We start from the raw sequence: 21,989 nt of genomic DNA, 5'->3' as shown, positions 1-21,989 counted from the left end.
ACACTTGTTCATTCATATCTGATACTTCATACTGGAATGGAAGTAACACAGGCTTTGTTTCAGGTTCTGGAATGATGATAGTGCTGAAATGGCGCTTCTCATGTAAGATAAACGAGTTGGTGTTTCATCTGAAAGTAAGGAATATGTTAGTGTTTTATGTGTTCATATGTATTAGAAACGGGTTCTTCATCTGTTGGTATTACTAAAGGACAAATTTCTTCGGCCGATGGAAATGACCAGTTGACGATTCACTCGCTGGAACTGATGAAGGCGCTGGAGTTTCATCTGTTGGTATAATTAAAAGTTTTTATCATTCATTCAATGGAAATGTTTAGCCGAGTGGGACTTCTTCCACCCCAGCAGACAGCCTGGTTCCAGACATTAGGCCTCTATCCATCCCGCTGGAAACACACGGTGATAATTCGTCTGCTGGAAGTATAGAAAAGGGTTTTGAAAAACTTAAAATGATAAACAAGGTGGTACGTCATCATGAGGAAACTGAAATGTTGTGGCGATACACATGCAACAGCAGACAAATAGAACGAAACATTTGGTGTATATACCTATTGATGTTTTCTTAGCTAAAATAATCTACTAAGAAAAGGATCAGTACAAGAGAACTAAGGGCACAGTATAAAGTAGGGAGAACAGACATAAAACACTAAGATGGATGGGACATCTGATGGTATTTTCAGAAAACGATCAGATCATACAACATCAAGTGAAGGCTGCCAACCTGTCAATAGACGTAAGACTAAAACGTTCCTGGGTGAAGACGTTTGGCCACAAACACGCAGACCCGGCATGATAAACACAGCAGTTGATGTATCATTTGAAAATGATTGATCAAGTGATTATTCGCCCACTGTAAATGCTATGACGCAGACTCACCAAATCAGTTTGATGAATATAATTTGCTTAACCATCTAGATATACTAATATAATAGGGCCGTCAATTGGATGAATTAAATCCGGTGGTTGTTTACAAACTGAAACGTGAGAGGAGAATATGGGTGGTTAAGTGTAGGAAATGGATGATTTAGATGCTAGTTTTCTTGTTCGAAAAATTGAAGAGGGTTGTGTTTCATTTCCAATCCCAGGATATGGTAACTAAATGGTGGTTTAGTAACAGTGTGATCAGCAAAGTTTTGGTTACCAGCTGAATATGATCTATATGGAAGCGGTTCACCTGATGAAAATGATGGACAAGACAGTGAATCATTTTCTGGAAATGATATATAAGATATGAGGATGATCTTCTGATGTCATTAATCAAGATGATTGCCTACTGAATAATGCCGTGCCTCATCTGCTGCTGACGGCAGACAAGACATTTCCACAGGTTGGTGAATCATCATGAACAACAAGGTGGTGATGCATCTACTGTGAGTATAGATGTATTGTTTCACATATGATTTATAGTGAGAAGGACATGACCTCACCTGCGGGGCTGATGATGAACATACAGGGTATCTTCTGCGTGCCTAGTCTGTTGCTGCCCAGACAGAAGACGACCCCGTATTGGTCCTGGGTGTGGGCGTGGTCGTGTGGGCGATACACCAGGGTGCTGGTACGACCGTGGCTCCTGTAACTACCAGACGCCATCTCCTTAACCCCACGACTGCTGTTGACCTTCCACACGAAGTTCACCTACCAACGACACGTGGAAACGACTATTGTACACCCTTGTCTGTGATGACGTGAAACTAATGGTAATAAAAACATTTTCAGGATTGGGACAAAGTCGTTGATGACCAATAGAATAAGTATCAAGTATCGACATCACAATGGAGAAGTTAACTGGATAACAAACATTATTGGAAAAAAGAGGAGCGACGTTTTGATTCACGTGAGCGACACGAGTCTCGAGCGAAGATCCACACTATCAGTCACAAACTCTAGACCGACAGCGACAGATGGGCAGCGCGATCACATGATAATAGTCACACAACGCCAGTCAGACAACAGTCGTAGCCTACACGTTTGGTCACGAGCATGAACTAGATCAAGGTGTTCTATTAAACATGAACGTGATTAGCTGAGGAACACTGGTGCGTGTAGTTATGAATAATCATGTATGCTTATCCTGCCAAGGAAAAAAAAGAAGGACAGCCACACACGCGAGTCTATGAGGAACTAAGTCAAGGTAAATTAGAGAATTGATGATGACACACAGGCGGTGTTTGCAGCCGAGTATGATGATGGTGTTCAACAGAATAACTCGGGAGTTAATGCGTTACCAAAGACCGTACAGTAAATCATAGGTGATGTAGGGAACGCCTGTGACAACGCAGAAGGTCAACATTGTATATGGTAGGAATTGTGGCACATGAGCCACAAGGCAACGTGGTGCGTGGTAGGTTGTGGAGGTGGTGATACAGGAACGGACAAGGTATGTGGGAGGAGAAATTGTCGACGCTCGGGGCAACATGGTATGTGTAGGGTTAAGTAGGGTATATGGTTGGTGGTATTATTGATGGACGAGACAACAGGTGATATTGGGGTGTTCATGGGGACAATATGGTATACGAAGGGTAGTATGGTGATGATGATATTACTATAACTCATATGGGAAGTAGTATTCATAATGGTGCAGGGAACAGAAAACTGGTATTTGTAGTAGTTTAGGGGACATGATGATATATGGAAAGTGATCAGGATGTTGGTGCAAAAGATATTTGGAAGGTGATTATCGGTGAGGAGCCACCAGGGTATATGGGACGTGTTGGGGGAGGTGATCTTGGTGCAGGAGACATAACCTTACACGAGCGCTGGCGTCGGTGGCCACAATGGTCCAGAGAAGAGACATGTTATCCTAATGGTGGTTTAGGGTGGTGTATAGTGTGTGTCGATGCTGCGTGAAAAAAAAATGCTACGCAAGAGATGGTCCGCGAGAAGGATATATAACAGAATTGATGGTCCATAACGAGCTCTTATGCTAGAGGACAACAATATTGTTCCAAGTTCTTAATCTACAGTTATAGAGACGATATAGTTAAGCAGAAAGGGTATTTCCACTCACCACTCCCTCTAACACGTCACCCGGCAGGAAAATAGCCGAGAAAGGACACATTTTGCATGGAAGGGTACACTGACATGGAAAAGGTATGGGGAAAGTGTTCTAGTGTTGGCAGCAGTATGTGGAGGAGGCTCAGTTACGGGCATATTACGTTTCCTTCTTGGAAAGACTCGCTTATGATGATTAACACTAAGAAAGTGGATGTCATAATATGAATGTATTAATGGTCTCCCGTCTTATTATCTGGAAGTAGTTTAATCCCAGTGTCCTGCAACTATAAAACTGATATTAAAAGACTTTTCTCTCGTTTGTATCGCATTTGCTTCCTTTCATTTCGTACAGTTGTTTCAGTTTATTAAAGCAGTATCTAATTGAAAAAAAGTTTTGATTTGTTTCTAAGACGGTCTATATTTTGTTATGTTTCTACGAGATGCCCCGTGGACTCTGCACTCTACCCGAGACAATCATCTTGAACCTCTGGTTCTTGTTTCAAAATGTTTATCTCTATGAAAATGATAGATTTTCTTGTACCTCATTGTATACGTTTTCGTGTTTCTTCGAGACGAGTTACCAAACTGAATACATAGAATAATATATATGACCAAGGCGTCATAAAGAGGAAATACTGCCTTTCGTTATATAGTTCATAAATCCAGCTTTTGTAATAACTGAACCTGCTGTATACATACGGACAGACATTGCTCTATGTATTTCGTTACGGATTATCACGCCAAGGATTTTCTTTTATTTTACATATACAATAATGGCTGGGAAACATCTTACGATCTTAATCGTCCTTGATTTCACACAATGACAGTGAAAATATCAAATATAACTTTTCATCTGGTAAAGGTGATCATCAAGTCCTGGATTTTCAATATGAAGTTAAGGAAGCAAGAAGGAAATCGGTTAAGAAACCCGATATCAAGGAGAGGCAGAAATCATGTTAGCAATGAAGAGTTAGATAGTTTCTTTAAGAACGTATATTTGAATGTGGAGTTCAATAAACAGTTCAAAGACGACCGCTATGGAAAGTTCAGTGAAATTTACAAACTTGTCTGCTCATGGAGAGGAAAAAATGAGAGATGATTGGTTTAGTGAAATGTCAAAAGGCAGAAGAGTATAGAGGTTCACTTTGAGAGAGTTACACGTAACAGAGTAGCCGTCAGCCTTTGAAATCTATAAGAGGGAAAGAAATGAATACGACAAGATCATGGAGGGAGCAGCAGAGAAAGTTTGAAAAGAATATAATGGAAAAGAAAGGTAACAGAAATCCAAAATGATTTCATGAATCAATCAGTAGTGCTTTGTCGATGAAAGAGCAGCTGATCAGGCTAAAGTATTCAGCTGACAAAGTAAAAAGTATGCAAGATGAATGAATATTTCTCGAGTGTTTTCACAAAGAAGGAGACAACAAGCCCCACTCCGGTAAGATGCTGTAGGGAAGAAGCTTTAAAAGGCACTGACGTAAGGAGGTTATCAAAGTGGCTTGACCCAGATAAGGTTCATGACTCTCGTGGAACATCTCCACATGTGTTGTGGAAATGTGCAGATACCCTCGACACGCCTCATGGAAGAATGATCAGTATCTTGCTACAGGAGGGAGTAGAGTTAAGAGTATGGAAATGTGTAAATATTGTGTTTATCTTCGAATGAATTCATAAATAAATGAAAAATGCATTGAACTACAGACCGATTGTTCGTAAATCAAAATAAAAGCAAACCTAGAAAGGGTAATAAGAAAGAAAATGGGTGACTTCTCGTGAAGGAGGAACTCCCTCACTGAGAGACAACATGGATTCAAGGAGAGGGGGTTCATATGTAACAAAGCTCTCTGGCTTCTACAAAATAATAGGTATCATATTGGTCAAAAGAGATAGATGGCTAGACTCTACGTTTCTGGACTGTCAGAAAGCTTTTGACACTAACCTACACCGAGACTTCAAACAAAGGTAAAGGGAGACGCCATCACTGGACTGATCACCTCAATAAGAGGAAAACGAACAAAGAACGAAAGTCTAACGAGCATTCTCGAAATGGGCGAGGTTCACCATTGGCATGAAGGCTTAGTCCTGAGACCACTGCTGCCGATAGATTTATGGAAATAGCCTGCCAGGACTGGGCTCATACATGAACATGCTAGAGACGCAAGATTCTGTAAGATTACTATTTAGCAAGAAATAGGCTCCTGGAATCTTTGTGTGTGAAATGTAGAGGGTCAGAAACTGTCTCAAACCTGTCGCTAAAGCTTACTTTAGGAGAATTGTTAAGTCAATATTGTCTGCTGGTAAATACTATACCATTTATGTTCACTGAGCAGTAAATATTTGGCAAGCAATTTCAAAAGCATATCGGGCCAAGGTTAGATGCACTTCGCAAGTCTGGTCAATGCCAACAATAATCAAGTACCCTAAATTGAGAAAATCCCAGAGTGGGGTGGGGGCAGCAATGATGGTATCTGACTTAAGGGAAAAGAGCTACATACATAGAAGCAGAAGCCTGTTGAGGTGATTACTAAGAAGAGAGAAGAGTAGAGGTGAACTAATAACATCCTTCAAGTTTTATAGATACCTTTGATGGCTTCGGCAGCGATCAGATCTTAAGTTCCAGTGAGAGATCACCAGGAGGGAATAAAAAGAAGCCTGTTGAGAGAGGATGCCACAAGGTGGTGTAGAGGTGAAACAAGTTAAATGACGAAGGGGTAAATGCTGGCAACGTACAAATACCTTGACATCTAAGTGATGGCATAATAGTGCAGCAGATGAGGCCAAGTAGAGTCTTGGCGGGGAGAGAGAGAGAGAGAGAGAGAGAGAGAGAGTTCAAGAAACAAGGCCACCCACTCCCTAGTGTCAGATTCCCTTTCATACTGTAAAAATAAGTAATTACACTGCCGCCACGAAAGACAAAAACGCCTTAAGGCCGCCTTTTTTTTTTTCTTTTTATTAAAAAGAAAAGGAGCTTATACCTTCAGCAAGCCTACGGTGCAAGTAAGGGATCAAGGGGAAACCCTTGGGACCCATGGATGTAGCTTTTCCCCAGAAACATTTTCTTTCAGCAAATTAAGGTGTACAGGAAACACTGGGTGGGAGGCAGCGTCTTGTTTCCAACCGAGTCAGGAAAAAGAAATACCTTATTGATATTTCCCACAGTCATCGTATAATAATCAGTCAGGGAAAAAAGGGGAGGAAGTTGCTTGGACTTCGAGTCATATGAAGATTATTGAAAGAAGCCGCTGAAGTGAAGTGCATCACATAAAGACATTATTCCTTATTGCTCAAGGAAAATCTAAAATACTGGTCTATGACGTCGACCAGACTCAAATCATGAGCTTGACTGATAAGATTTTGAGGCTAGCGTGAGTGAACAGTAGTGGACAGACGAGGTTGTAAAGTTTTAATCACTTTTTTTCACTGAAGCTTTAAGCAGAGAAGCTTAGCCTAAGTTTTTAAGCTAAGGTATTATAATGAACAATGAAGTTAGGCAGGGAATATTCTCTTAGGCATACGACTGTCACCACAGGAGCTACAAGGGAGCTAAATGAAAAGAATTTTAAGGTTTTCAATAAAAAGAGGGAGGAAACATGAGGATGAAATGATCATGAAGAACGAAATATTTGGAATATTTAAAGTAGAGAAGACATTGGCAGTGCTAGAGAACCGGGATCAAAAGTTACAGGAAATGGACGAGGGACTTAAGAAAACTTAATAATTTAATGAAAGAACAAGACTGCAACCTGATTGCGATCGATGGGATTGAGAAGAGAGAAGCCAGAAGAGAGTAAATGCTGTTTTCAGATAGAGCAAAAGAATCCATTCTGGGACACCCTGAAAAAGAGATAAGTCAGTGAAGATGCGTATGAAACGAAGATTAAAAAAAGAGAATATAGAAAACGACATTGAAGAAGAGAAAAACAAGATATGATATCTGGCAATACGGAACAGAAGAGATCTTGGTGTACTGAAACAAGAGAAAAATAGAAATTTACAAGGAGGAGCTACAGAGAGAACCAGATACGCTGCTTAAGAGAAAAGTCATCTTGGGAATGTATGGATGGGACGACGACAGACTTAGCAAGATGCGAAGTGTTTAAGACCAACGCATGTAGTCGGTAAGGCAGATATCAGAAAGACCCAGAAATATGGAATCAAACAAATTACTATGAAAGGACTCACGTCAGTTGGCTAAATCAAACCTAAAAGAATTAGTGAAACGGGAGGACGGTAGACCCAAGTCTTTAATGAGTATTAGACAAAGAAAATCAAACTGAAGCAGAAAATGATACGATGAGGAAATATTACATAAAGATAAGAAATAGAATTACTAGAGGCTACAAACGTGGCAAGCGCAATTTCTGCCATTGAAATAAAGAGAATAGCGAATTGTTGTCATACTTAAAGAAAATGTCTGATAACGACCACTTTTACAATGGATATGTGTTGGCAGGAGGCTCGTAAGGGCTGAAGAAAAATAAAGACCGCATAAAATTCGAAGACTGCAAAAAATAAAGTTCTCGTCAAAGGAGATGGATCAAAGGAAGAGCGAGAACACAAGACAAAATATTCAATCAAAAAAGAAAAAGATGAGATATGGGGAAGGAGGAACGTCAATAGATGCTGGAGATTTGCCTACCATCGAACGCAGAGATGCCAAACATAACAAGTGCTAAAAGGTACAGGAACAAATACTGATGGGTCAATGATAAATAAACAAGAGCTAGAGTAAGAAAAAAACAAAAACAAAACACAAGTGCTTCTTTAGTTGGGTTCTCTCGTGTAGGGTTGAAAGTATAGCAAAATGATATCGTGGGTAGGATGGAGTCGAACATTTCCTCCTCTGGATCTTTTACCCCTCAGTCATGGTTTACTGATGCATCAGGAACGGTGTGCACCCGGTCATGGATCCCTTCCCAGCCCCTGGAACCGACTCTGTTATCGTTTTCGTTTGGAATCACTATCGAGTTGTTCTTCATAAAAACAAGCACACCTTCCTGAAGTGTATCGAGTCTTGTTCTTCTTCTGGCATATCTTCTTGTCCCTGAACCAAAAATATCTTGGGTAAAGACTGGTGTTGCTGACCATGAAGCATTCACCGGCCAGCCAGAGTTGAGTGCGTTTCGGTTCGAACCCTGTTACCTGGCTTAGGTAAGGGTATATACGATAATATAACGCATATGAAATGGCCTGCATTTGGACATTCATTTGCCCGTGCCGCCTCAGCTAACATAGAAAACTTCTATGATTCAACCGTTCCTCCTCTCTTCCGACCAGCTCTATCCATCGCTAATTCTCTAACTGATAAAAGTTGCTCTATATACTACCTCATTTTCCTCTATCTCAATTTTGGATGATTCTCCATCCAGTCCTCGGGATCCATCTCCTCCCACTGAACCTTTGCAATCTCCAAACTTCTCTTCGAGCAGGGTCTTCCAAGTACTCGTCTTAACACAACTTCTGTAAACCCAGACTCAAACGGGACGTCTCAGTGGGGATAAACGGAACTTGGTTTGAGTTGAATGATTCCAAACTCCATTTGTTCAGCTATATCTCTCTAAACCACCACAATTTCCCTATCTCCTTTGATGGATGTGTAATTCCACCACTTAATACAATGACCTTACCTGATATCACTGTATTATCTAACCCCTCTGGGATACCTCAGCGTACACATACAGCCAAGTCCATTCCTAGATATCTAAAACACTTCTTCCAAATCTTCTCCATTCAAACCCACACCGTAACTAACCTGATTTTGGATTATATTTACTCTCAACTTCGTTCTCACACACACTCTTGCAAACTCAGTTACCAACTTCTGCAGTTTCTCACTCGGATCTGCCACCAGTGCTGTGCATCAACCCACTGATTTACCTGCGTCACCACCACGTTCATAAACAACACGTCAACCCCGGTATACCACATCGCTCCAATTCACTCTATTCCTTGCCCTCCTTTCACCCTCCTGCATGCTCAGGCCCCGATCACACAAAATCTTTTTCACTCCATCTTTCCACCTCCAATTTGGTCTCGTTCCCTCCACCTCCGACACATATATCCTCTTGGTCAATCTTTCCTCACTCATCCTCTCCATATGCCCAAACCACTTCAAAACACCCTCTTCTGCTCTCTCAACCACGCTCTTTTTATTTCCACACATCTCTCTTACCCTTACGTTACTCACTCGATCAAACCACCTCACACCACACATTGTCCTCAAACATCTCATTTCCAGCACATCCATCCTCCTGCGCACAACTCTATCCATAGCCCACGCCTCGCAACCATACAACATTGTTGGAACCACTATTCCTTCAAACATACCCATTTTTGCTTTCCGAGATAATGTTCTCGACTTCCACACATTCTTCAAGGCCCCCTGGATTTTTGCCCCCTCCCCCACCCTATGATCCACTTCCGCTTCCATGGTTCCATCCGCTGCCAGATCCACTCCCAGATATCTAAAACACTTCACTTCCTCCAGTTTTTCTCCATTCAAACTCACCTCCCAATTGACTTGACCCTCAACCCTACTGTACCTAATAACCTTGCTCTTATTCACATTTACTCTTAACTTTCTTCTTCCACACACTTTTCCAAACTCAGTCACCAGCTTCTGCAGTTTCTCACATGAATCAGCCACCAGCGCTGTATCATCAGCGAACAACAACTGACTCACTTCCCAAGCTCTCTCATCCCCAACAGACTTCATACTTGCCCCTCTTTCCAAAACTCTTGCATTTACCTCCCTAACAACCCCATCCATAAACAAATTAAACAACCATGGAGACATCACACACCCCTGCCGCAAACCTACATTCACTGAGAACCAATCACTTTCCTCTCTTCCTACACGTACACATGCCTTACCTCCTCGATAAAAACTTTTCAATGCTTCTAATCAAACAATCATAGTGACATTACACGCCACTGCCACAGACCAAACTCTACTTGTAACTATTCACTCTCTTTCTAATCGTACACATGCCTTACATGCTTGATAGAAATTTCTTACTTTCTTCTCACACTGTATATTCTTTATCAAGTCCTTCTACAAGGCACCTCTATCAACTCTATCGTATGCTTTCTCCAGATCCATACCTCTCGCGTACAAATCCATCTGTTTTTCTAGCTATTTCTCAAACACATTCTTCAAAGCAAGTACCTGATCGACATATCCTCTACCACCTGTGAAACCACACTGCTCTTTCACAATCTAATGCTCTATACATGCCTTCCCCTGTCATCAGTACCTTCCCATACAACTTACCAGGCACAGTCAACAATCTTATACCTTTGTAGCTAGAGCATTCACCATCTACCTTGCCTTTATACAAAGGCATTATATATACATTCCGACAATCGTCATTCACCTCAACATGAAAATTCGTATCAACCAATTAACAACACAATCACTCATTTCTTGATAAATTCAATTGCAATATCATCCACTCCAGTCACCTTGCCACATTTCATATAACGTTAAGGCTTTCACCACCACCTTCTCTCTTCACCGAAACAATCTTCACGACTCTCTCACTTCTCTTACTAAACCGACCCAAACACCTTACATCTGCCACTCTACCATCGAACACATTCATTTTCAAAAATGTTCACTTCATCTTCTCAATCACTATCTTATACAACTTCCCCTTTTTGCTCTTTACCGATTTTTCTATTTGTTCTCTTCGTTTTTCGCTCATTATCAACCTCCATTCAAAACATCTTATTCTGCTAAATGTTCACTCATACTCATTCATCCTAACTCATTTGCCCTCTTTTAAACCCCTGCACCTTCCTCTTGACCTCCTACCGTTTTCTTTAATGCATCCTGAGTCATTCGTTCTCCGTCCTTGTAAATACAGCCCAAACGCCTCTATTCTGCCTTCCACTAGCAACATTACTTTTTCATACCATCACTCACAACCCTTTCTAATCTACACACCTCCCACCTTTCGCATGCATCTCTCGTACATGCCAGTACTGCTTCCCTAAACATTTCCATTCCTCACCCTTTCCCTTCACTTCAATTGTTCCCATCTTTTGTCATCCAACATCCAGTCTCTCCCGGTATTTCTTTATACATATCTCTTTTCCAAGCTCATATGTCTCTAAAGCCTCAACTTCCCCTACTTCAGACACCCTACCAGCTGCCCGTCTCAGCATATTTACATCCGAAAGCCACTAGTTTACACAGCTACCTCTAGTTCGTAATCCAATAATGCTCGCTGACCATCTCCCCTACCCACATACGTATATTTGTGTATAGCCCTCTGTTCAAACCAGGTATTCCCAATCACCAATTCTTCATCAGAACAACTCCACAAGTAGTTCACCATTTCCATTCATTATCCTCAATACCTCACGCCCCCTCTCCAATTATTACCAGCTGGCACATTACTCACCGCGTTCAAATCACCCGTGCCCAACTCTCGGTCTCTTACATCGAAACTGCTGACACACCCACTCAGCTGCTTCCAGAACACTTGCCTCATGATCATTCTTCTCATAGTCAAGTACATACGCACTAATAATCACCCAAATCTCGCCATCTACATATATTTTTACCCACATCCCATCTAGGATTTACCATATTACACACTTTCACACACTCCCACAACTCCTGCTTCACTAGTGTTACTCCCTCCTTATATATATATATATATATATATATATATATATATAGCGTTAGTGAGATGCCCTCGATTGAAGCATTCAAATTGCCCGTGCCGTCTTAGCCAACACAAAAAATAGAAATATAATGCCCGACCTTGATGTCGACTTCTGTCTGCATGTGGAAATAAAATGAAACGTCCCCAATATGGCTACGATATGGCAAGAAACACGTAACAAGAATCTGTACGAGTGAGGGACTTGGGGAGGTCCCTGAACACCCTGTTTGGAGAAATGTGAAGAAAGTAAGCGGCCTAGTGAATACCAGCAGGTTTGTGTTCATGTCAATATGGAAATTGAAAAAATATATTACAAATCATATTAGACCTAAGTTAGATATTTGTCCATTCAAGTTTGTCATTCAGAAACGTAAAGACTTTTAAATAGTGAAGGTCAACAGGAGGGCGACACAGAGGGTACCAGATACAAGAGAACATACGACTAGTTAGATGAGATAAGCTTTGCCCAACAGGTTTAAAGATTAGCTTGATAATGTCGACGGTGAAGCGTCCTTTGCAAGATGCATGGAGATGGCAACCAGCGGTTAGAACGAGATATCATGCAAGAACCTTGTCAGACAGGTATAGAGAAGTACACTCATAATGTTAGGCTCCTGGGTGAATGGAAGCAGCTAAGTGGTGAAAATGTGAATACGCTCCGTATATAGAAGTACTAAGAGTTGCTGGATAAAAACAGGAATTTATGGATATATGAGGCCCGACGTGTGTAGGATTCCCCTCCCTAACTGCACACACAAGCAAATATAGACAAGCAAGAACAAATACAATTACACACTCGCACTTATGGACGCACATCAACAAATACAAAGGCAAATAAAGATGGACGCATTGGAAGAAAATCACAAAAAAAAAAAACAGCTTTATTACTGGATATAAGCCCACAAAAACGAAATGGGGGGAAAAAAAAAAGTTCCTCCCAAAAGCAACACCAGTACTCACCTCCTCAGGGTTGGACTCCACCACACAGTTGAGCGTCACCTCCTCCGTACCCGTGACGGAGACTGTCACATTCCGAGGCTCGCGACACTCCGGTACAACTGCACGGGAAAGAGAAGCACTGTTACTCCATGTGTTGTATGATGGTGATGGTACGGACCTCGTGAGCTCACTCGGCCCAAAACTTACAAGATAAGGGAGATGTACTGCTTATGACTGTGTGACGATGGGGTTATTGAGCTCCTAACTCTCCAACGTAACACACCGAGTGTGACTACTGTAAGCGAGACTTTGATCGTCCGGAGCTTCGGAACATAGCCAGCATGACGTTATGACGTATGCTATTTCTGTGTATAGTGATGGCATTACGGGGGGGTGTTTTCGACGCCTACACATAGTCAACGAGAGATGTGTACGTAACGACTTACCTCACTGGAAACGATGTTCGATCGACAGTAACTGATCAATAAAAAGAAAAGTGAAGAGTACAGGTAATATCTGAACACATGTTGCACTAAATCTGACTGTACACAGAAAGGGGTTACAACTCTCTAAGTGAATACTTTGTTATATGAGGTTCCATTTTAAGACCCGGTGTTCATCTTGACATATATAAAAGAGTCAACTAAGACTGTGTTATCTGATGTTAAGTTCTCCATTAGTAATCGAAACAAAGAACGATTAATTCTAGAGTTACCTACGCATCACATCACTTGGAGTGTCTTTCAGTGAAGTGATGAATAGGTCTCTTCCTATAGATATGAAGAGTTGAAGGGATAAATCGTGGCGAACTGTAACTACGAAGACAACGAAAAATAAAAAAAACATTATGGTGTTGAACTTGAAAAATTAGCTGTCATGCAAAAGCAGTTGTGGATGAAGAGTGTGGTGGGGATCCAGCTGAACAACATTATGTAAATAGAAAGCATGATTGTAGAAGCTGAATATCAAAAAAAAGAAAAGAAAAAAAAAAAAAATGGAGGGTAGATAAAAGGAAATTATGCAACACCTGATAATATACATAACCTGAATGTAAAGAAAATGTAAATATTGGGCATGAGGACAACTCCAGGAGGTAACAGAATAGACAAAGCATCCAAATGTAATCATTGGGTGTAAAGATTTGATAATATCAAAGAAAATAGCAGTTTAATGACAAATGTACAGCGATGAGAGGAATTGATAGTCCAGTATAATGGTCGCAGTGAGAGAGAATGCATAGCATGTCGAAGCCGAATAAAGTAAACAGTGTTGAGAATCATGAACAGGTCACGTGTGTGTGGTTGGCCACTAGTCTTACCCATCTAATGGTGATCATTTTGCACAAAAAAGAAAATGGTCCCAAAAACTTCCAAAAAGAGTTTAGGATACAGCCATTTTGCTGGATTTTTCCATGTGTTCACAACTCTTTCTAAATCATAGTTTGGTGATAAATTTCTGTCGGTGTAACTTTGCTGCAACATTCATTATCACAGCAGTTCTGATTTTGCCTTTCTTTGATTCAACATCGCAGATTCAAGTGTCAAATCTCAAACCTGTTCCACTGGTTTACCGTAATCTAATCGACTCAAATCTTTGATTGGCGCATATTTAGTTTCGTCATCCTGAAGCCTCTAGTGTCCACCATCAGTACTTGTACTGTCCACCAGGACACTCAGTGTTCCCTCTCCACCACTGGCAAAACGGTTAACCTGTTATTTACGGTCAGTAATTCCCACCACCACCCAAGAATATTCTCCAATATTCCTCTCCACCTCCAGTAAACTACTCTGAGCAATCAACACTTCTATCGTTTACCACAACTGGCAATATAAACTCATTCTTAATAAGCATCATTTGTTCCAACTACTTCTTAACATCTTCACCGCATCTGATCCTCAACTACCATCCAATACTTCTCCCAACTACCAGTAAAACTACTCGACCCTACTAACCACTACCTGAACCTTTTACTCAACTTGCTTTCCCTTAGCACTGCCAGTACCACCGAGACCATAGCAAATCAACCAGGGTGTACCAAGAGGATGGTGTACTCACACATGACGTCGAGTGGCGTGGGGACGCTGGTAACGGTGTCGATGGTGTTGGTGACGGTGCACTGGTAGTCGCCCCGAGCGTGGCGATTCACCTTCTGTAGCACTAGGTTCCTGCCCTGAGCCAGCACGCCCTTATCTTTGTTCGTGTGTAGCCGGTGGCCCTGCAACACCCAAAAGAAGGTCGCGCGTCAGTCACATACACACAACACGGCAGACGATTTCGTCAAGGCCAACAAACACGGCCAAGCACGAAAGGCAACAGCTGAAATTTGTTTCTCAATTATGAAAATTCACCACAGTAAACAGCATAGATCTAATCTATCACATTTAAGGGAAGCCACTGCCGGCTTGGTACGGGGACAACCCACCTATAGTGTAACCACAACACACCTTGGTATCATCATGCCACACTGGGTGTTATAATACAGTATGCTACTACAGTGTGTTTGCCACAATTCGTTTTGTGTATCACCACCACATTTGGTAAAGTCAAAGTTCTCCTCATTTAGTCATAATTCGCTTACTAAAGCAAGACCATAGAATTAATGGTGTAACCACAACACCTGGAGGAAACCAAACGTATCTGGGGTAACCATGACTTACCTGGTTTGGCTACACCGCTCCAGTTCAGACACAGCTCATATAGGATGGTTATATGTTGCCTGGTATATAGACAGTCTGATATATGTACAGCTAATCTGGTCCTGCCACAGTACACCTTACAGAACCAAATCCTACCTAGTGTAGTCTTATCTTGGTGACTGCAACTATATCTGCGTAACCACAATTCACCTGGTTCAGCTACAGCACTTGATGTAACCACAGTGCATACGAGGCCTCCAAAACAAAATCAGCGTTGACATAACACCCCGATGCACCTAGTGTTCAACTAGCGCACTTACAAGTCATCTGGTATAAGTAGAACCCACTTACTGATCTATGGTGGAGACACAACTCAAGTAGTAGTTTAACCAAATCCTAATTTGTGTGGCAATGATTCACTTGGCGCATCCACCGACACCTGGCGTAAACAAAATTCATCTAGTCTAGCCACACGTTCTGCTGGTAAAGCCACAACCCGTGTGCCGTGATTACATTTCAAGTGGTGTAGCCAGTTTGGATGGCATAAAATTTTTTTCATAGCCACAGTTCGCCTGTTATAGGTATAATTACAAGGCCTATCGCAACTCAATAGATATCGCCAAAACACACCTTGTATGTTAAGAACATATCTTGGCATGGTCACCATCTATCTGGTTAGTCTCAACACTTCTGATACAACGTCATATTACCTGGCGAGGGAAATTACAACTCATTCAATGTAGGAAAAACACATCTGATGTAGCTATACTACATAACACCTGGTGCAACGAACATATATCGTGCCGTTAAAACCCATTTGGTGCAACTACGACCACCTGGTGTAGTCACAACCCAACATATCGAGCCAAACAACTGGCTTGGGGATCATCAAAAGGCACGGGGAGCAATTGCAACATAATTGGTAAAATCAATGTTCATCTGGCGTCATCATGACCAGAGCTCACACTGTTTAAACAATAATTATTTTGTGTAACCAAAATTCAGCTGGTATAGTCCAACTCGACTTGGCATCAGTGAAGGTCACCTACTGTAACCCCACCTCACTCTGAAGTCGTCAGAATACAGATGGTATATCTACAGCACCACTGGTGTACCTGTAGATCATCTGATGCAAGCACAATTGAAGTTGTACAGCCACGGTTTGGTGTACTGCTACTCACCTCGAGTAACCAGTGTTCGTATGGTTAAGCCAAGAGACATATGGCAAAGCCAGAGCTTTTCTGGTCTAGTCCATATATAAAGTAATGCAGCACTGTACCCAGTACAACCCAAACAATACCACTTGTGGCATAATTCACAAGGTATGGCTACAATTTCGCTAGGATAGCCATTACTCTCTTACCACAACACAATTTACCCTGAGTGGCCATAACATTCTTGACATACCCGTAGCTCACATACCTACAGAGCATATATATTACATAGCGGTTACGATGATTTAGTTTAACTACAACTCATATTGTGTAGTTACAGCCCGACCGATGTTATGATTCACCTGGAGTAGCCACAAAACGAGCCACGCAGGCAGAACTCACCTGGTGCAGCCACACGACACGGGACTCTCGTGGGTTAGCTTTGATTTGACACTCGAAGTAGACGTCATCACCTTCCTTGATGTTACGAGGGTCGAGGGCAGGGGCCAGCTGCACCCGCACTTCTGGGGCGACTGTTGGGGAAAGATAGTGTACATAAAGACATCAAGCACACACACACACACGTATATGCGCACGAGTACACTGGCGGACGAGTGTCCACCCTCACTCCCTGCCACAATGTGACTCCGAATCATCGGTTCGATCAACGAAGCAGCAGAGGGAAGTGCCTGTCTGTACCGACAGATGTCGTCGCACCAGGGTATTTGTGAGGGGGGGGGGGGGGGGGGGGGGTACGGGACGGGGAGGCAAAGAGTAGGGGTGAATCGAGAGGAAGGTCGCTAGGGGTTGGAGAATGACGTAGCCAACTTACCATACACTGAAAACGTTGAGATTGAGATGGCCATGGTTTACAACACTAAGGCTAAAGATTTTCAATAACGATAATGTGATATGAACGGTTAAGTACACAGGCTGCAGCAGCAACAGTAGTCGCGTCGTTAATATGATGATTACGAGCATTTTGTTAGGGTTTCAGGATAGGATTATAGAGATATTGATGGTAGTGTATTAATTTGCGAGACAGTACGGTTCCAAATATTCGGCCAGGCCTCGTAACTAAACCTGTCCTTTAGTAATGTTTAAGGTTTACCCCTTAAACTATACATGAACATTACTGAACCTAATGCTCTCGTTACAGTGAATCAGATCACAACATATAAAGTTGTCAGGAGTCGACTGTTTATGTTGCTGCTGGTAATGTGTTTTCACGTGTACACACATTGATGCAGGGTGAGCAGCGTTGGAAAACGGAATCACAGTATTTGCATGTATGGCGATGTGCTTTTATTCAATCACTGTAATTACATTAACATATAAACAATATGAAATTAATACCGATATTGGATTACATAAGGATGCATTTACCCTTTAGATTTGAAGTGGGTGTTATTTGTACACTAATTTTTATGAAACATTACACAGTTGAGTACAAATCTCTTTAATCTTTATATAATATACATCGATGTCTTTATTACCACTCAGGGTTTACTATCATGAACCAGTAATCTTAATTCTATGGGAATGAAATAGTTATGGGACCTGACTATCAGAATAACGTCCAGCCTACCTAAACGTCAACCACCTTCTTTGTTCTCGTGGGTAAGGATCCCACTGAATTAAGGCAAATGTTAGGACGCCGCCTCTCTGACTACCCATTAACCTTCTGGACATCTCGTTAAGTAACGTTGTAATTAACCTCAATACCCACACCCCACTCGCGACACATGATGACCCATACATTCTCGATCGGGTTCAAATCACAACTATTCGAAAGCCAGTTGAGGACTTCCGGGTGTGGATGGGGCTCTTGCGCAGGTATAATAGGGTGAGGATGAGGCAATGCCATGGTTTGTGCTGTTGTCAGTAAGACCTCCTCTAAAACACTAATGTTATCTAGGTCTATGAACCTGCCAACTATTTTCACCAGCTCCTTAAGCCCAGACGCCCACATCCAGCCTCAGATATTTGCGCTCATCTTATCATTCCTGTCTTTCTCGTGTTCAACATCACAGCGAGTGTTGACTGGTCTCCAGCACATTCTTGCCCCTACTACAACTGATGGCAAACACTCCTCAACCGTAAATAGAACGGTCGTCCAGAAACTCGCGTCTGCTGCAAGATATTGGAGAGCAAAACCAAGTCTAGAATCCTATTGTGCTTGAGACAGTTGTTCTTTCTTTGCCGTCACGTAACAATGGACGTCGCGTTCATGGGTGCGCTGTCCTCAGGTTCGAGAGTGGCAAGGAATCTGCAGATCTCGAGAGAGCTGAACTGCAGGCAACTTTGGTTGCTCCTGTGTTGTGTCCAATGTACGATGGACGTCTTCACATGAGGTAACTCGTGGTCTCCCAGTAAGCGGCCTGGCTTTAAGAGAACCCATCTCCTGCCCAAGCTATTCGAATCCATATACAGGCGATCCTGACGGAGGAGACACCTGTCATACGGGTAATTTCTCTGGACGTCTATTTACTATCCCACATCATCACCCTGATTCATACCCAGTTAGCAACGATGTCTGCGTTTTCGTGCCTCGCTACCATGTCTAAACGGACTAGAAATCCTACATTGATTGACAGCATAATGGGATCATTTACAGGGCTGTTTGGAAATTCAGAATAACTTGAAACCTAATATGCATATATGAATGCAGCGTCGCATATACCCACATGTGAGAGATGTCTCCTTACTGTACATGTCACACGTTTCGAAGCGTTTGGGAACCTCCTCAGGTAAGTCTCATTAACTCTGACCTCTCTCACTTTCTCATGGACCTCTCTCTCTCTCTCTCTCTCTCTCTCTCTCTCTCTCTCTCTCTCTCTCTCTCTCTTATCACCCTGATACGTTCGTGAGATCACACCTACGCAGCTTCAGCTTTTCTCATGTGTTGTCTGTCTTGCCTTTTGAACAAACAAACACAAATACAAACCTCATCTTAGCCTCCTCCACTTGTTTTGCAACGTTCAAAATATACTTTATTCAGATGTTGGTATACTTTTATGCGTCTGTAAACCATGGCAATGTGGATCAAGTAAACACACGATGGCAACAACCTCAACACGTTATACGGCAGGAAGCTAACAGACCCACACAATAGACTAGTACATAACTTTCATGACTCGTTATCAACAACCATTACATATGATCAACCGTTTGAATGTTTGGAATATCCGCTGTTCTGGCACAGAGAGAGGAAGAGACGAGACATAATAACGTGGCATAATCTGTACTACTTACTAAGCTACTTGTTAGGAATTTCCCACCAAAGTTTGTAGTCTGGAGGACTGTTTTCTTAGTCGCTAGGGACCTATTGAATGACCTCCCCGAGCTGAAATGCATTTCTTGCAAGCGTTTTGCGAGGCTATGACTCCGGCCGTCCGAGGTAATAATACATTGGACAGCCGGTAACGACCACCACAGGTGGATAATCTGACACTCTACATCCCCTTAGACCCATTGAGGATGGCCCATGTTCCTCATCGTGCATCTGAGATTATCAATAGTGATACGTTCATTATCCTTATTATCGTAAAACCATCGCCATTCACAACCAGAGCATTATCAGATTTCGTCAGGAATTCTGTATATCTTCCTCCTCAACCTTCCGTTCATGGCACTACTTCTCCTCCCTCCCTGACCTGAACACCACAGAGTGACCGTCGTCTGTTGGATCAGACAGGCGCTTCCTTCTGCTGCTTCGTTGTTCGAACCTCAAATGTTTCGGAATCACATTGTGGCTAGGAGCGAGACAGAACTTTCTTTTCTTCCGGACGTGCATATATCCACTTAAGAAAAGATGTATACATATGCATGCATACTTACGCATATGCGCATTCGTAAATAAAGAAATAACTTCAAATTATGCAAAGGAATTATATGAATATGGTCACATTTTGACTATCAAGTAGAAAATGTTTTCAGCTATACTGGTCATATAAAAACAATCATAGTTTCCAAACTAAAACATAATTGCACACGCTCAATGGCATGGTGGTTATGAAGCAAAAGAACAACACTGTAACTGAAGCTCCGAGATAGCAACCCCTGACGCCTGTGTAAATGCTGCCTGATGAAACATTTGGTCCCGCAATGAATAGTTGACAGTCGTCCCAGTGATGTTCTTGTAAACTTTCGCATAGTAACCAGATCTGAAGCTCATTCCAATCAACAGGTTTCGCTCACCGGATAGATAGATAGATAGATGTACATACATGACAGCTAGAGACTGAGTGTGAACAAATGTGGCCTTTGTTGTCCTTTCCAAGCGCTACCTCGCACGCGTGTGGGGGCAGTGGGTTGTCATTTACATGTGTGGTGTGGTGGCGACGGGAATGAATAAAGGGAGCAAGTATGAATTATGTACATGTGTATATATGTATATGTCTGTGTATGTATATATATGTATACGTTGAAAATGTATAGGTATGTATATGTGCGTGTGTAGATGTGGATGTACATACATGTGTATGAGGGTGGGTTGGGCCATTCTTTCGTCCGTTTCCTTACGCTACCCCGCTAACGCGGGAGACAGCGACAATATATATATATATATATATATATATATATATATATATATATATATATATATATATACATAGATATAGATAGATAGATAGATAGACAGATGGATACTTCCTGCCCCAGGAGACCACGTCGACTGGTCGAAACAATATTTTGTTGTGGATTTGAAAGGTATAAGACAATAGGTGCTTCAAGCAGGTAAAGTAATTCTAAATATATATATATATATATATATATATATATATATATATATATATAAATATATATATATATATATATATCAGGTGGTACTTACAGTGGACTCTGAGGGTATGGGTTGTGGCCAATATGTAATCAGGCACTTCCGGGTTGGTGGCTGTGCAGGTGACGCTTTGTCCGTTGTCGTCTGGCGTGGGCAGGAGACGACCACGTCTGATGGTCGTGTTCTGGTCAAGCGATGACTACGAGGGAGGCGCAGGCGCAGGCGCAGAGAGAGAGAGAGAGAGAGAGAGAGAGAGAGAGAGAGAGAGAGAGAGAGAGAGAGAATCATTAGACGTGTTCTTCGGGTTTTCAACTTATATAAGTAATTAATATATCATTACACCCATCATCTCTCATAATATTTTTCATAATCTGTAGTTTTCATAACAAGACGAAAGTTACCATTAGGTTTAGGACAGACAGCATGACCCAAATTCAGTATCACAACCACTGCAGATTACCACACGAATCCCACTGATTCATACCCACGTATACCACTGGAGTCTCAGCAGTCACTAACACCACAACAAGATACCACTGCAATTCACAACACTATCTACTCACTTGAAAAAAATAAAAGAGGAAGCGCCATATTCGCTTTCACAACCACAAAGATGATCTGCGGCACAACAGTAACATTTACAACCATCAAAGATGGTACGTTATTGCCCACGTCTCCCCTCCACTCAGTTACACACACACACACACACACACACACACACACCCACCTTAATCCATCCATTACAATCCAGAATGAATTAAAGAACCACAGCTGTCACTACTGCAACGTAACTACT

At 41.9% G+C, this 21,989-nt stretch overlaps 1 protein-coding gene across 5 annotated transcripts in view; it reads right to left on the bottom strand.

Moving 5' to 3' along the window:
• LOC139749860 (nephrin-like) overlaps positions 1–21,989 on the bottom strand; it is a 343,103-nt gene that overhangs the window by 18,728 nt on the left and 302,386 nt on the right. For all 5 annotated transcript variants that reach the window (XM_071664200.1, XM_071664199.1, XM_071664197.1 and 2 more), the window contains 5 exons: positions 21,248–21,392; positions 16,816–16,946; positions 14,679–14,838; positions 12,645–12,742; positions 1,443–1,650 (listed from right to left, as the gene is read on the bottom strand). In XM_071664200.1, coding sequence (XP_071520301.1) covers positions 1,443–1,650; positions 12,645–12,742; positions 14,679–14,838; positions 16,816–16,946; positions 21,248–21,392 — 742 coding nt within the window. The remainder of the gene's footprint in view (positions 1–1,442; positions 1,651–12,644; positions 12,743–14,678; positions 14,839–16,815; positions 16,947–21,247; positions 21,393–21,989) is intronic.

The sequence above is a fragment of the Panulirus ornatus genome, chromosome 8 (genome assembly GCF_036320965.1).
Source record: "Panulirus ornatus isolate Po-2019 chromosome 8, ASM3632096v1, whole genome shotgun sequence".
Taxonomy (NCBI): domain Eukaryota; kingdom Metazoa; phylum Arthropoda; class Malacostraca; order Decapoda; family Palinuridae; genus Panulirus; species Panulirus ornatus.
This window is presented reverse-complemented; position numbering and strand designations above follow the sequence as displayed.